A 15,329-nucleotide genomic window follows, 5' to 3' on the forward strand; every position below is an offset into this window, starting at 1 on the left:
TCTAGAATACAAAAAAGGGAGGTGTGAGGAGGTCAAGGAAACAAGTAAATAAAAGATAAGCTATGGAAAAATTGATTTGTTTTTAATTTTTTCCTTTTTCTTTTCAGTTTTCTGTAATTTTTTGTTTTATTACTATTTCTTATGTTTGTAATTTTTTGAAATCTTAATAAATATTATTATAAAAAAATAAATCTGAATAAATCAAGAGCACCCATCCTACAATGGACCCCTCTCTGGAAGCACATTAGGGCTCATTTCTGGGTATACACAGACCTTAAAGGTAAAGGGACCCCTGACAGTTAAGTCCAGTCGTGAATGACTCTGGGGTTGTGGCGCTCATCTCACATTACAGGCTGAGGGAGCCGGCGTTTGTCCGCTTCCGCAGATAGTTTTTCCGGGTCATGTGGCCAGCATGACTAAGCCGCTTCTGGAGAACCAGAGCAGCACATGGAAACACCGTTTACCTTCCCGCTGGAGTGGTATCTTGCGCTTTGATGTGCTTTCGAACTGCTAGGTTGGCAGGAGCAGGGACCGAAAAACGGGAGCTCACCTCATCGCGGGGCCTCTAACTGCCGATCTTCCGATCAGCAAGTCCAAGTGGCAGTGTGGTTTAAACCACAGAGCCACCCGCATCCCATACACAGACCTTATCTGCACCATAAATTTAAAGCATGGTTACATTACTTTAAAAATCAACCTGCCCACAGCCCCAGCCCTCCCAGTAAGCAACAGTGATCCACCTGCTGGTTTGGCTGTGACCTGAACAAATTTACAAAAATGTGCACATCATAGTACCCCACCATAGGTAGCCTTCAAGCTAAATTGGGACTACAATCCCTATGATGGGAGATATAGTCCAAAGCATCTGCAGGGGCCCAGGCTAGCAGAGGCTGTATTGAAGGCACTTAGACATAGATTAAGATTTAATTATCAAAAACTACTGCTCATTTCCCCACACTTTGGAACTCCCTGCCTTGACAATTCATTGTTTCTGTCTGGCACCTGATGAAAACTGTTTTGTTTAGGCAAGCCTATAGACACGTAGAACGCTGATACATGTTTTAATCTGGTTTTCATCTTATTGGTTTTTTTGTATCTGTTTTTGAATGTTTTAAATAGTTGTTTTACACTGGTTTTGTTTATTAACTTATTTTGCTGTTCCATTCTTTTTACAAACCACTTTAAGGTTTTTTTTTATAGTCAAGCGGCATGTAACTTTTATGAAATGAATAAATAAATGCTATAAGAAAACATATTAAGACTTTTAATATTTTCGTTTTCGTATTTCAATTTGCCCTAACCTCTGACCAATTAAAACCAGCCACCGCTGATTTATCAATTGAAAAGTTCAGTTGACTGATCTGTACCACTTGAGCAAATGAACCATGTGCTGTACAAATAATAATCCCACATGCTTTTGTGGAGGTTTCCCCGAGACAACTGTGTGCTGAAACCTTCTCACGCCACAGAGGCAAACGTATCCCCTCTGGGCTCCAGAACCACTGACCTGAAGTGGCAAGAGTTCTCAAGCTAAGAATCTTAGCAAAACAAACACTTAAAACTTGCTCCTTTGCAAACTCCCCCATCACCTATCCTTAGCAGCAGCTACAAACTTCAGCGATATGAACCTCTTCAAGGTTTTAATGAAGAGCCAGTGGGGAAGGAAAAAAAAAAAATGACGTAGAGGAATGTTTTGTCGCAAAGAAATGTGTGCCTAGATTAGCGTTTCCAGGTGGCCTTAAGTGTGTGTCAGGAGCCAAACCGTTGAGTCCTTCAAGCTTTTCAACGGCAAACAAAGAGCTTTTCACTGTGGCACAGCCCAAATCCAGTTCAATCCTTCATTAGAAAGCTTTCACTCCCCTGTAGGAAACCTGAAGGTTTAATCAGGAGAAAACTCTATTCCGCACAGCGCTCCGTGTTAGAACATTCTATCCCTGGTTTCCTGGGAGACAACACTCCCCCCCTCGCCACCCTCCCGAGTCTTGCAGCTCTCTGCAGAGGTCATTAGAGCATTTATCACCACCTGAGATTCTGCTCGGAACCACTGCAAATCTAATCAGGCTAACTGATGCAACTGCACTCATTTGCTTTTAGGTCAGGGGGTCGCACTGGGAATGCAAGAACTGAGAGAGGGGTCTTGGGTCTGAACTGGAGGCAATGGACCTGAAGTGAGACCTTGGGGTCAAAACAGAAGTAGCTCAAGGAAGGTGCTGACCCAGTGTGCGGCGGCCATGGAAAAGGCACGCTCCGTGCTAGAGATCGTTAGGAGAGGAATTGAAAATGAAACAGCTAGTATGCACCATGCTGCTATGCAGGTGTGGCTGCGTTCGGAGTATTGTGTACAGTTCTGGTGGCCTCACCTCAAAAAGGATATTGTAGAGTGTTTGAAAAGGTTCAGAGAAGGGCCACCAGGATGGGCCTTTCAAGGGAATGGAGGAACTCTCCTATGAAGAAACATTGAGGTGTCTGGGGCTTAGAGCAGTGGTACCCAGCTAAGAACTGTGGACCCCGTTTTGCAAAAGCCAAGCCATGAATCCCCTACTTTTGGAAATGTTGATGTCTCAGCTCAAAACCAGGATGCGCATCTTCTGTGTGCAAGTCATGTGACCTGTGAGAGAGCACAAGACTCCCCCAAAACATGTGTTTCTTGTTGCCACAATCTTGTGTGTTTGGGGGGCAGTGTTTGAAACTTCCATTGCTCTAGTGTCAGAGTGTTGTCAGTGGCTCCCAGGTGGTTGCCCAGGAAACTATAAAGACAGGGAAAAGTTTCTTACAGTCCTTTTTTATTTTGGACATTACAGAGAGAGGCTATAGAACACAGCCTCTTGGATAATGGTGTTGTCCCGGGTGAATCTCCACCTACCATCTTTCCCACTTCCTCATTCGTCATCATCATCACCTCCTCTATGGGTGCTGCTAAGTGCCCTCTGTCTTTGAGCTCTTTGCTCTCCTAGTGCCATCTGACACTATGTTGTCACAAAGAGAGAGGGCTGCATTAAAGAGTCATAAGCCATGAATGTTTGCCCAAGTAATTGTCTGAGGGGTAGGCAGGGACCAGAAAATATGTCCTCCTTTGCACAGCTTATCCTTTTCGGGTTTTGTATTTTTATGTTGTGAACAGTGCTGTGATCCTGGGGTGAAGGGTGGTATACAAACTTAGTAAGAATAAAAGGACCTGCTCCCTGTTGTTGCTGTTGGTTTTTTTGTATCTTCATTTTAGATCTTGCGATTTATGTGGAAATTGTCCAGTTTGGTTGTGTATTTTTTATATATTTTTTATTGTTGATGACTACTTTTGTTACGTTGCAGATATATATATATATATATATATATATAACAAGAAGCCGAAAGCACCAGCCTGAAGATGACGAGTGAGACCTCGTCGAAACGTCGCCTAGACACCCCAACTTTTACACGGGAAGACACCCGAGGACACCAAAACCTGCATATATATATATATATATATATATATATATATATATATATATATTCTTGTTGCAAGCTGCCTTCAGCATGGTTTGAACTGTGGAAAGGTGGCATACAAATGTATGTATGTACAGTGGTACCTCGCAAGACGAAATTAATTCGTTCCGCGAGTCTTTTCGTCTTGCGAGGTTTTTCGTCTTGCGAAGCACGTTCAGTCACAACTGCACCTCTTCAAGCGGTTTTAAGAAAAAGGAAACAAACTCGCAAGACGTTTTCGTCTTGCGAAGCAAGCCCATAGGGAAATTCGCCTTGCGAAGCAACTCAAAAAATGAAAAACTCTTTCGTCTTGCGAGGCATTCGTCTTGCGAGGTACCACTGTATGTGATTGCCCAATGCAGCAAGCGAAGGACTTCCCCACCTGCTGTGGCCTACCTCGACTCAGGTGCTTATGTACAAGCTCATCTGGCCTCGAATGCAGGGGAAAGTGGGCCTTCACAGCCACAGTAGGACTGCCATCCATGTGGTATGTTACTGTGGAAGAGGGTTTTTAAAAAAACCAAACCAAAAAACCTCTTCCTTTGTACCATTGTCCCAATTAAAATGACCAACTGAAGTCGCTTATTTTCCCCTAGGGCAAATAGCAGCTTTGGGGATGAGCTGACTTTTAACTAGGAACACCACATGACAGGGGGAGAGGGAAGTGTGTTGAGTCTGCGGGAGCGAGCACACACAGAAATAACAAACTTACTTGACTCAGGGTTTTCATAGGTGTCCATGTCTGCCGCATCTTCCTCCTCCTGTTCATCAGTATCGCCCGACTCATCGTTATCTTCGACCCACTTCCCTGGCATCAGCCCTGCTGAGTCATAGGAATTGCACAGCGGTCCCACAATGTGAGAGATGAAGGATTCCTGGAGGTTTGCAAGCTGAGGGGCGGCGCGATCCATGAAAGGGCTGATGGGGAGGCCTAAGCTGGCTTCCTCGTCACCCTTAGAAAAAAGGAGAGGATCTGTTATAATGCTGTCTTGATCCCTTAGAACAGAAATGCACATTGGGTCTCCCACTGCTGTCTTGACCCGTGACTCTCACCAGGTGAGTCCAACAAAGTGAGGACAGAGACCTGGTGCGTTTGACTCCCTCCTTAAAACCACCACCAACAACAACCACAGCAACAACTGACAGGGAGCTATCAGTTAGAACTTGATCATGTGCCTATCTGACACCAACAAACTGCAGAGAAAAGCAGTGTAATCCAGTGTAATCCAGAGATAAAGCAAACCCTAACTCTAACCCAGTGGTTCTCAAACTTTTGTCTCTGGGCCACACTTATGGAATAAAAAATTTGCTCATGCAACACCATTTTTTAAAATAGATAAATACATTGGAAAACAAAAGGAAACAACTCCCAGCAGTGCTTGATTTATAGCACAAAACACAACTAATTTATAATACGATTGCAGGATATCGTAAGAACACAAACCATTCCCAAAATAGAATTATAAGCGAGCCTCTTCCATATGTACCTTAAGTATGTCTACAAACTCAATGAGAGGTGTGCTCTTGCTTTTGCCAGGTAATCTCATTTATATTAGGTGTAATTTGAGACAAACCAACTCTCATCTCCTCATCAACACAAAGAAGGCTTTCTCTTTTCAGATCTTTCATATTTGTCAGAGTTGAATATTCCTGTTCACAACAATAATTTGTGGAGAACTGTAGAAGAATAGCTAATGCTCTTGAAGAGAGGCATGCATACATATAGTTTCTGGCTGTACACCCACAATACACTGAAATGTTCAAATGTTTCATTGCCCTTGAATCTTCCCGTCATGCTTGCCACCCTCTCCTGCCACACCAGGGTGATGCGCCACAATCTTTGAGAGCCACTTTCCTAATCCCATACCCTAGAGGTTTGTGTGTCCCCTTCCTCCTTCCAGCAACAACGTAAGGCTAGTTACCTGTTCGTAAAATTCGTTGACAATGCCCTCCGTCCACTGCAGATGCAATTCTTTGCATTTCGCAGGCCCATTGATGTCCGCCAGCTTGATGCACATCTGGCAAACCAGCAAGCGGTCGTTCTCGTTCGTCCAATCAATGCCAACGTCATCATTGACCTGACAGACAGATGTGACTAAGGTGAGCGGTGCGATACCGTCGCAGCCACGAATAACGCAAACGAGGATGCGATATCAGCTGCACAGAACAGCACTGTCGGGGGTGGCGGCTGATGTATCGTTTATATTTGCTTTACAGAAATTATATTCCCATTACACACATATACTTATAGAGCTTAAGTTAAGCAAATCAAGCAGCATCTGTCCTCAACAGAATATTTGACTGAGGCTCTGGCTCCAATCCACCCAAGGGTTGGCAAACATTTTGAGTCAGTGGGCATGTCTGGAATTTTGAGAACATGCCAGCCATGGGTGCCTGCCACATAAGGGCTGCCATGGGGGAGTGACAGAACACCAAAGAGCAGACAGAGAGACAGGACTGCAAAACGGCGCAAGCGTGCCCCCTACCTACCCCAGGAAATGGGAAAATAGCACCCACATCAGGAACTGCTGTTCTTTGGACTCTCCTCTGTTCCGAATGGAGGGGAGGGTGAATGCCCAATCCTGGCATCCAGGGAAATATGGGTGTGTTTGAGGAGCTGGGCTCAATTTAGGAGAGACCAAGACTGTGAGATCAGGAAAAGAGCGGGAACAGGAAACTCCTTCTCCTATACAGTTGTACCTTGGATCTCAAACACCATGGCTCCTGAACAAATCGGCTCCCGAATGATCAAATCCCGGAAGTGAGTGTTCCGGTTTTCGAACGATTTTTGGAAGCCGAATGTTTGGCGCGGATTCCGCAGCTTCCAGGTAGCTGTAGGAGCTTCCTGCAGCCAATCAGAAGCCGTGCTTTGGTTTCCGAACGTTTTGGAAGTCGAACGGACTTCTGGAACAGATTCCATTCGACTTCCAAGGTACAACAGTATTGTGAACCGGGGGGGGGGGGGAGGGTGTTTGCTGAGACAAAAGGAGATGTGATGTGTTGTCAACTCCTGCCCATGCAGATTTGAAATCTGCCATTTTGCTGGCAGGATATGCATCCTTGGTCCCAACTAGCTGGCAGTTTGGGGACATTCCCTATGTGCTAGAAATGCACAGCCTTCTTTGTTGTTGCTGATTTCCAGTCTGAGTTTCTGTAGTGGATCCAACATCTAATGCCAAGTAGTGTGGTATTAATGTCAGTTTGCTGGGAAATGTTGGCACCTGAAGCTCACTCTCTACCCATCAAAGTGCTGGGACTTGAATGACAGTGCACTATATCCATGTAACGTTTTGCCTGCTGTATCTGTAAGAGTCAGAGGTGGTCAAAATACTTCTTTGTATTATGGCCAAAACAACTGGGCGCCCCCAATTTCATTTCAAGCTGTAGTGACTGGAAATCAGAATTTACATGAGATTTGAGCAGCATAACTTCTAACTAAATAACGGAAATCACCTTTTGTTGATTCAAGTCCCAGAACCACACGATATTGTTCCTGGGGCACCATCCTTGCAAAACATTAGGACAATAAAACCATTACATTTCCACCAGCCAACTTGGATATACAAAGGTTTGAGCACAAAGGATATACATGGAATCAAGTTTACCTTGGCATTGAACTTTGCTACAAAGTCAAAGTGCTTCTTCAGATCAGTGGCCAAGATTGCCTCAATGACAAGGAACCGAAAGTGCTTGAACTCCACGTGATCGAGGTTGACTAAGAAGTTGTATTCTGGTCTGGACATGAAGAGGTTCCACGCAGCCGCTGCATGATGGTTTTCCAAAACAGAACGGTCATTATACAGAACAGCCTAAACAGAGAAAAGGATAGACAGTTTGGCACAATTTATTTTATTTCTACTAGCCCCTGAGAGGCATAAAGGGCCACATATAGAACTGAGGGCCTATCCAAGTTCTAGAGACTGCTTAGATCCCCTCCAGCTCCTGGTATTAAACTAGGCCTTGTGTACGGACGGACAACCTCTTTCAAGCTGAAGGATGGGTTTGAATGCCAACCGCCTCGGGGTCAAAGGGGTGGGGTCAGAGGCAAAGGAGAGGAAGTGGGTGGGGCAAAAAATGCAAACAAGATGTCTCTCTACACATTGTTTGATTTAGTCATGAGCGAGAGGGAACAAACACGCATTCACACACAGGCAATGGGCGTCCCCTTTGAAAATGCCCCTGATTGATTAGTGATGGGTCATTCCATATCAAGTGATAACTGAGGTATTTCAAAACTTAAAATACCAATCTCTTCAGAACTTCATGGGCTTTAATGCAGGGGTCGGCAAACTACAGTCCGCCGGGCAGATACAGCCCGAGGGGGTCGTTAAACTGGTCCCCGGCCCTTGCCGCCCGCTTGGCCAGTCCCCGTGCAGAGCTAAACCGGCGCGGCACACCTGTTTAGCTCCACACGGGGATTGACTTCTGGGATGCAGCCACGGCTCCTGCAGCCAATTGGAAGCCTCAGATGCCTCCCCCTCCCCCGCCATGGCTCTGAAAACCAGCAGGCAAAGAGCAGCGGGAGTGTGTGTATGCACACGGGTGCGTGCGTGAGCACGGGTGATCTGGCGCACTGGCGGAAACGTTTACCGACCCCTGCTTTAATGCAATATGGCACATGATGGACTTACTTTAAATTTTAAAGTTAAGTTACAAAATTTTAAAAAGTGATTTTAAAAAACCATCATGATTTTAAAAATTCCAAAATATATATTGATTATTTCATATTACTAAGAGCTCCCTGCAAAATTTCATCTTGGGATCTCAACGAGATCACATTAAAAAAATTGTGCATGCATGTCTGCCTTACTGGGTTCTATTTAGGATAAATGGGTGTTGCAAAATATAAGAGAATAAGGAAGAAACCAAGCAATAATATGTTACTTGAGGCATTTTTTTTTAAAAAAAGTAATTCAATTAAAAGGTATCTGAGAAGCTAATCAGGTTTTTCTTTTAAAAATGTATCCTAAAGCGGAGTGCGTTGCATGATAGAACTGGTTTTGGCTTGTTTGAATCAGCACTGGCTGGCTTTGACATGTGTGGACAAGCTGTGGCTTGTTGTACAAGGGCTCAGTGGTGACTTGAGATTCACTCTTACGAGAATTCTGTCAAAGCGTCAATTCTATGGACCCAAGTCAAGATTGATCTCAGCCATCCTTACCTGAGGAGCGCTGGTGGCAACCAAGAAGGCATTGGTTCTCCCCGGGTGATCATAATCATGCATGGCAGCAGCTACATAAAGGGCCATCAGTTCGAGGGCAGGGATGTTGCCCGCCAAGCATCCATGGCCATCGTCTGTTGGTGCATATGTTTTCGACAAGACGTAGCCCAGGTGGCCGTGAGTGATCCCGCTATCTGAATCTGAGCAGAAAACCAGGACATTTGCTGAGTTTGTTGTGAAGAACAGGGACAACCGGGTTTTGTGCCCACTTGCCACGTTTAACCTGGATCAGTTTCGTATCCATTGCTCATTTGTTTTTAAAGATACTTCTATACCACTGTATCCTAAATATGATGTTCAGTACCCACAGCCAAAAAGCAGCACCAGCAACTGAGAACTCTGGGCACTTGCAAACACAGACATCGCTTGGGTCCACCCCCAGGGGAATATTTTTTTTCCCTAATACCTTTTTTTATTCAAAATTAAAACAAAACATATTATCCAGAAACATAACATCCTTATTCTCCCCCCCATTTTTCTTCCCTCCCTCCCCCAAACCTCCCCCACCCCCACAGAACCCACCCACCCCCACCCCCCGACTTCCCTCAGTTCCAGTCTTTGATTTCTCTAAAAATGCTGTTTTCTGCATGTTACACAGTTGTATAGATCCTCAAACTATTTAGCTGATTATTATCAATAAAAACTTTGTGAATGTTTATTCAAAGCACCCCCAGGGGAATAAACTGAGACCAGCCCATCACTCCTCCTCAGTTTTTGAGGGCATAAGGGGTTGGTTAGGGGCATGAGAGGTTGGGCGGCTGAAAGCCTTGGTTGGCTCACTTGGTGGTTATGCACTGGGTAGGCCTTAGTCTTGTTTGGAGAAGAGGTTGTAGCCTCTGCCTGACCCTCCCTGGTTAAAGATATCCCGTTAAAGGACTCCATGAGGAGTTGCTTCTGTCCAATGCCCAGACAGAGGCTAGGGCCATAAAACTCCAGCAGAAACCCCCTAGGGTTTTATATAGGTCATAGTCCCCCTAGGGTGTGGTTTACCATTAGATACACCTCCAGCGGATGGGCTGGGGGTAATTAAATGGCTTCACCCAATGCCTATGCCAAACCCTTCCCATCTGTAACCAATGAAGTTGTGGCCTATCTTAACCCAAAACTCGATCTGCTACTGTCTTGTCTGGTTATTCTGCAACAGGGGAGGCAGAACTAGTAGCCTCTGATAAACTTATCCGCCATGAGTTCAGGGATATTTTAAAAGATAATTTTATAAGTTGTGTGTCCTTGTTTCTCAATTTGATCCTACATGGTTTTGTATGTATTGTGGTATTTTATGCATTGTCGTTATTTTTATCGATTATAGTTTAGTAATTCTTTATTGTAATTCTTAAGTGAAAGTGTTTAATTATTATTTGCTGATATTTAATTTTACTGTTTACTATCATATTCTAATGGATTATTGAAAATTGAAAATTGCTTTACTTGCCATAAATTGTTTAAAGTTATGTTTTTATTATGAATTTTGTCAGATTGTCATTAGTTGTGCAATCTTTGCTGTCTTTTTTGTTGTTTCTTCAGCTTGCAAATCACCTTGTGTATAGTAATACAGAAAGGCAATATACAAATTGAAAGTGAAATGAAAAATGAAATTTGTTTAGTTCTCTATTAATGCCATCCAAGTTAGTGGCCAACACATGCCTCTTCTATGTGCTTCTTCTACACGCATCTGGTAAACATGTCCAATTTCCGGCAGAAATAGACACTGGGCCAAGAAACCAGCTTAAGGGCTCTCCAAAATTGCACGCTAATAGAATTACCTGAATCGCTTGCTGACCCATGGTCATTAATCACAGTTGAAAGTCCTGGTATAGGCTGCGTTGAAAGGTACCAAACAGCGTGGAGAACATCAGTGGCATGGATCCTGTTGTGATCTGTTAAGACAGAGGCAGATTACTTCTGCTGGGGGGGTCAACAGCACCATCTGTTGGACAGAGAGAATTAATTCCCTGCTCATGGCTCAAATCTCTCGCAGGAACTAAGGTCAACTGCTGAGCTAAGGAAAATGATGAAGGTGGATAGGCATATTCATTTGCTATGATAAAATTGCAGGTGTTTCCAACCTTCTCAAAGTGAGTTTTTATATATATATATATATATATATATATATATATATATATATATATATAAAACATACAGTATTATTTGCATTAATCCATTACAAATTCAATATCTTTATAGGGGTTCTTCCAACCCCTGGACTTCCCCTCACTCCGCTCCCTGGTTTCCAATAACTGTCTCTTCTCTTTTCTGTGACTAAATACTTTTATGCAATCTATTAAACCTCCTTTTTCAATACCCTTTATCAAATTATATTACAAGTGCCAATCCAAACCTGCTAACGTTTTTCAACATTCACAATGCTCCTTCATATATTCTATAAAGTTAACCCATTCATTTCTAAATTTATTGTCTTCTTGGTGTCTAATCTTCCCTGTCTCAAAGTGAGTTATACACCACTGCTCATTTCAGTAATACATGAAAATAGGGTAGAATTGAGTGGGCAGTGGTTAAGGGCAGGCAGAATGACATCTGCTATCGTTTCTGATCTGTTTTGGTTTGTACTCTACTTCGGTATTGTCTACAAATGGGCTACCACACCATTAACCCTGATCCCCAATCTTAAAGTGAAGTATCATTCATTATTCTGTATAATTTAGAAAGCCTTGTGCATGAGAATGGGTGGGAGACCCCAGGTCTGGGGAACAGATGCATTATTTTAAACATGTCCCTTCCAATGAAAATGCACTGAAATTTATTATGTATTTAATTAGGTTAGTTCTGGCCATAGTGGGTGGCAAGATGAATAATGCAGCAACAGCAAGATAGAATGGAAATCACTGCGACCTTACATCTCTGCAAGTCCAGTGAACTCAATGGGACTTGCTTCTGAGTAGACATGTAAACCGCACTGTGAAAGTTTTACTGTGTGCATTATGGATTTGGGGCTCTACACAACACTGTTCAAAGCAGATTCACTGAAGTTAATGGGCACGACTAACAGGAATATCAGTGGGTCTACTCTAAGCAGGACTTAGCTGAGTTTTATAGGTTTCTGTGGCATTTTTATTGGACGTGCTCTGGATTCAAATTATTTAATTTTGGGGGGTTGTGCTGTGCCTTAGGCACTCTCAGCCTTGAAAGAAGGTTAATTACGGAAAAAACAGGAATCAGTGAGTATTGCACTCTTGCTGTCATACTTACAAGGTATCTCTCGGTATCCACACTCCAAAGCATGGAAGTAGTTCATAAACTCTCTCATGGGAATTTTGAAGGTTTCAAATAGCCCCATATCCTCAAAGAGCCTGTAGGACACCTGGAAAAACAGAGCAAAACACAGAGCTTGGCATGGAAGAATCCACACAGCTCCGCAACACAGAATATGGCCTCCAACAGCAACTCCAAAGGTCTCTGTGGAATGCTTTCCATCATAGCCTGGAAGCCACTTCCTCTGTTTTGGACTCTATCCATTTCAAGAGCTTCATTTTTAACCTCATCTCTACAATCTAACTCACAATCCTGTGAGGCAGGCGTGAGGAAGTTGCGACCCGCCAGATGCTGTTGCATTCCACTAGCCCCAGCCGGTAGGGCCAGTACGTTTCCGAGCACAATTCAAAGTGTTGGTGCTGACCTTTAAAGCCCTAAATGGCCTCGGCCCAGTATACCTGAAGGAGCATCTCCACCCCCATTGTTCTGACCAGACACTGAGATCCAGCGTCGAGGGCCTTCTGGCAGTTCCCTCACTGCAAGAAGCCAAGTTACAGGGAGCCAGACAGAGGGCCTTCTTGGTACAGTGGTGCCTCGCAAGACGAAAAGAATCCGTTCCGCGATTCTCTTCGTCTAGCAGTTTTTTCGTCTTGCAAAGCAAGCCCATTGACAGCTTAGCGGATTAGTGCTACAGCCGGCTAGCGGCTTCTAGCGATAAGCTGTTAAGCGGCTTATCAGCGGATCAGCTGTTTAGCGGCTTATTAAAAGGGGAAAAAAGCGGGGGGAAACCCGCGGGGACTCGCAAGATTTTTTCGTCTTGCGAAGCAACCCCATAGAGAAATTCGTTTTGCGAAGCGCCTCCAAAACGGAAAACCCTTTCGTCTAGCGGGTTTTCCGTCTTGCGAGGCATTTGTCTTGTGGGGCACCACTGTAGTGGCACCTGCCCTGTGAAACGCCCTCCCACCAGAAGTCAAAGAGAAAAACAACTACCAGACTTTTAGAAGACATCTGAAGCCAGCCTTGTTTAGGGAAGCTTTTAATGTTTAATAGGTTATTGTTGAAGCAGCCATGGCTTCGCCCAAAGAATTCTGGGTGTTGCACTTAAGGATGCTGAGAGTTCTTAGGAGACCCCTGTTCCCCACACAGAGTTACAGTGGCACAGTTCCCTACGAACTGAGGGATGTGAAGTAGCAGACATGTACAATATTTCTTGTTTTCCTAGAGTGGACATGCAAGGGGATGTTTGGACCAGTCAGTCGAAAACTTCCTGTTTCCTCCTGGCTGGGCCATACTTCCTTTGCATGTGACTAGAGGTGGGCGTGACCTTACCTGTGTAGGTAACAAAAGCACAAAGCACGCAGCCACCCCCTCCCTCTTTTGGACTTCGTCGTTGGACCAGTAGCTTTTCAGCCAGAGATGCCTTGTTGGCTTTCAGCCAACAGAGGACAAAGAGACTATCTTCTTATGGGATAGACTCACATGTATGTATCTGTAACTAAGTCTGCCTTCAGGGATCCATCTGTGAACTGATGGTACTGTGAGTAAACTAGTTTTATATATCTTAAATATGATTGTGGCATGTTTATTCTTTTAAGACGGAAATAATGGCTCTTACCAGGAATCTATAGTGAGAAGCTTAAACAAGCTTGCAACCAGCTACCTGCTGTGCGCTTAAACGGGAATGTTAAAACTCGGCTAAATTATAGAACTTGCTAGTGTAAGTTAGGAAGGATATTAAAAAAGAATATATATTCTCCTGCCTCCCTGTACATTCCCACATGATCTGACCATCCAGCTTCCTGGACTGATGGTTGAACCACTCTGAGAAGAGAAAGCGATGGTCTTCTAACAACTCTCTCAGGACCCTTAAGGAACCACAACTTCCTTCTCTTTGGGGGAAGCCATGGTGGTTTAAACCAGGCTTTCTCAAACTTGGCCTTCCAGATGTTTTCAGACTACAGTTCCCATCATCCCTGTCCACTGAGTCTTGCTAGCTAGGGATCATGGGAGTTGTAGGCCAAAAACATCTGGAGGACCAAGGCTGAGGAAGCTTGTTTTAAATGCATGGTGCAGATGGGGCCTTGGAGACACTTGCTTCCTCAATGGCCATCTGTCATGGTTGCTTTAGCTGGATTCCTGCGTTTCAGGGGATTGGACTAGATGATCCTTCCAACTCTACAATTCTATGATTCAAGCTGTGGAATCGTATGGTGTGATTGTGGCCTAGATGCCCCTTTGGCCTGGTCCTGCAGAGCTCCTATTGTGTTCTTATCTTTTGCTACTATTGAACATAATAACGATCCATTAATAGCAACAAAAATAAGTATTGCAATGCTACTGATAATGTGTTGAAATGAGTAGGGCTTCTGCTCTCACCATCACAGCTGCTCCCAGAAAACTTTAATAGACCCTCTCACCAAATGACAGGAAGGCAACGCTTTCCAACACCTTCCTCAGTCGCTTAATTTTCTTTGTGCGCAAAGAAGTTAATAGCTCTTATTTAGCAGGCCTTGGTCGTGAAACACCTCCCAAATTCTCATTTGCAGCTATAATCTCCTGGAGCCGCATCCCAACTGGTTTTCCTAGAATCTGACCCCCTGCCCAATATATTGTTTTTCAATCCTTTGACCGATGTAGCAAGGGGAAGGAAGCTTTAATTTTAAACCAGATCTGGTCTTTCTCTCCCTTAATTGCAGCCTTCAATTCCAGCTCCTCCTTTCCAAGCAAAACCTGATTTATTTCCGACAGGGGTTGCCGTTAAGCAAACGGAAGTCATAAATTAAGGCATTACCCATCTACACAGCTTGCTACTGAACTGCAGTGCAGATTAGAAAGGGTTTGCTCTTCCATTCTGAGTCGAGAGTTTTCCCCCAACCCCTTTGCATGGATTACTGTCTGCTGCATTTTGTGATTTGCTGGTGCTGTGTTTGAGTGCTTTCTATTGCACCACAGATGGATGCTTTTAGCTTACTTCTAAAAAGAGAGAGAGAAATCTAGACCATTTTAGCATCCCTCTTAATGTACATAGATGGCTTCTCAAATATTCTTCCAGGAGATCCATTGGTTCTGCTTTCCAAAGGCATATGCTTCCCCCAGGGGGTGGGGGATATGTCAACTCTTCTTTATTCCATTTCATAAATTTCAGGCTATGTGGCACACATTGGTAATTCATTTCGCTAATTTCTTTCTCCCTCTCACTAGCTTTAAATCAGGAAGGCAATGCAAATTGCAGAAAGCTAAGAATGAATCACTCCAAACCCCAGAGGTCCTTTGCTATGCACCATCACTAGGCGTTTAGTTTTTTCTTGCATCAGGAAGCACAAATATTAATTCTCTAGGCTTTAAATAAACGGATGCATCCATTTCAAAAGCCTGGTCTGATCTCACGCATTCGGGCCAAGTGCAGATATTATGCTTCCCAGTCTCCAAACCATGG

General features: G+C 44.0%; 1 protein-coding gene and 1 long non-coding RNA gene across 2 annotated transcripts in view; one reads left to right on the forward strand and one right to left on the reverse strand.

The window, feature by feature from the left end:
• The window catches only part of LOC310826334, a 343,986-nt gene that overhangs the window by 121,591 nt on the left and 207,066 nt on the right, over positions 1-15,329 (forward strand). The gene's annotated exons all lie outside the window — the stretch shown is intronic.
• PDE3A (phosphodiesterase 3A) overlaps positions 1-15,329 on the reverse strand; it is a 279,326-nt gene that overhangs the window by 10,026 nt on the left and 253,971 nt on the right. Inside the window, exons 11-16 of the mRNA XM_083700022.1 lie at positions 11,891-12,002; positions 10,447-10,560; positions 8,624-8,823; positions 7,068-7,271; positions 5,385-5,540; positions 4,175-4,415 (exon numbers count right to left, since the gene is read on the reverse strand). Of these exons, the coding sequence (XP_083556148.1) occupies positions 4,175-4,415; positions 5,385-5,540; positions 7,068-7,271; positions 8,624-8,823; positions 10,447-10,560; positions 11,891-12,002 (1,027 nt within the window). The remainder of the gene's footprint in view (positions 1-4,174; positions 4,416-5,384; positions 5,541-7,067; positions 7,272-8,623; positions 8,824-10,446; positions 10,561-11,890; positions 12,003-15,329) is intronic.

Source organism: Podarcis gaigeae, assembly GCF_964106915.1.
Source record: "Podarcis gaigeae genome assembly, chromosome: 10".
NCBI lineage: Eukaryota > Metazoa > Chordata > Lepidosauria > Squamata > Lacertidae > Podarcis > Podarcis gaigeae.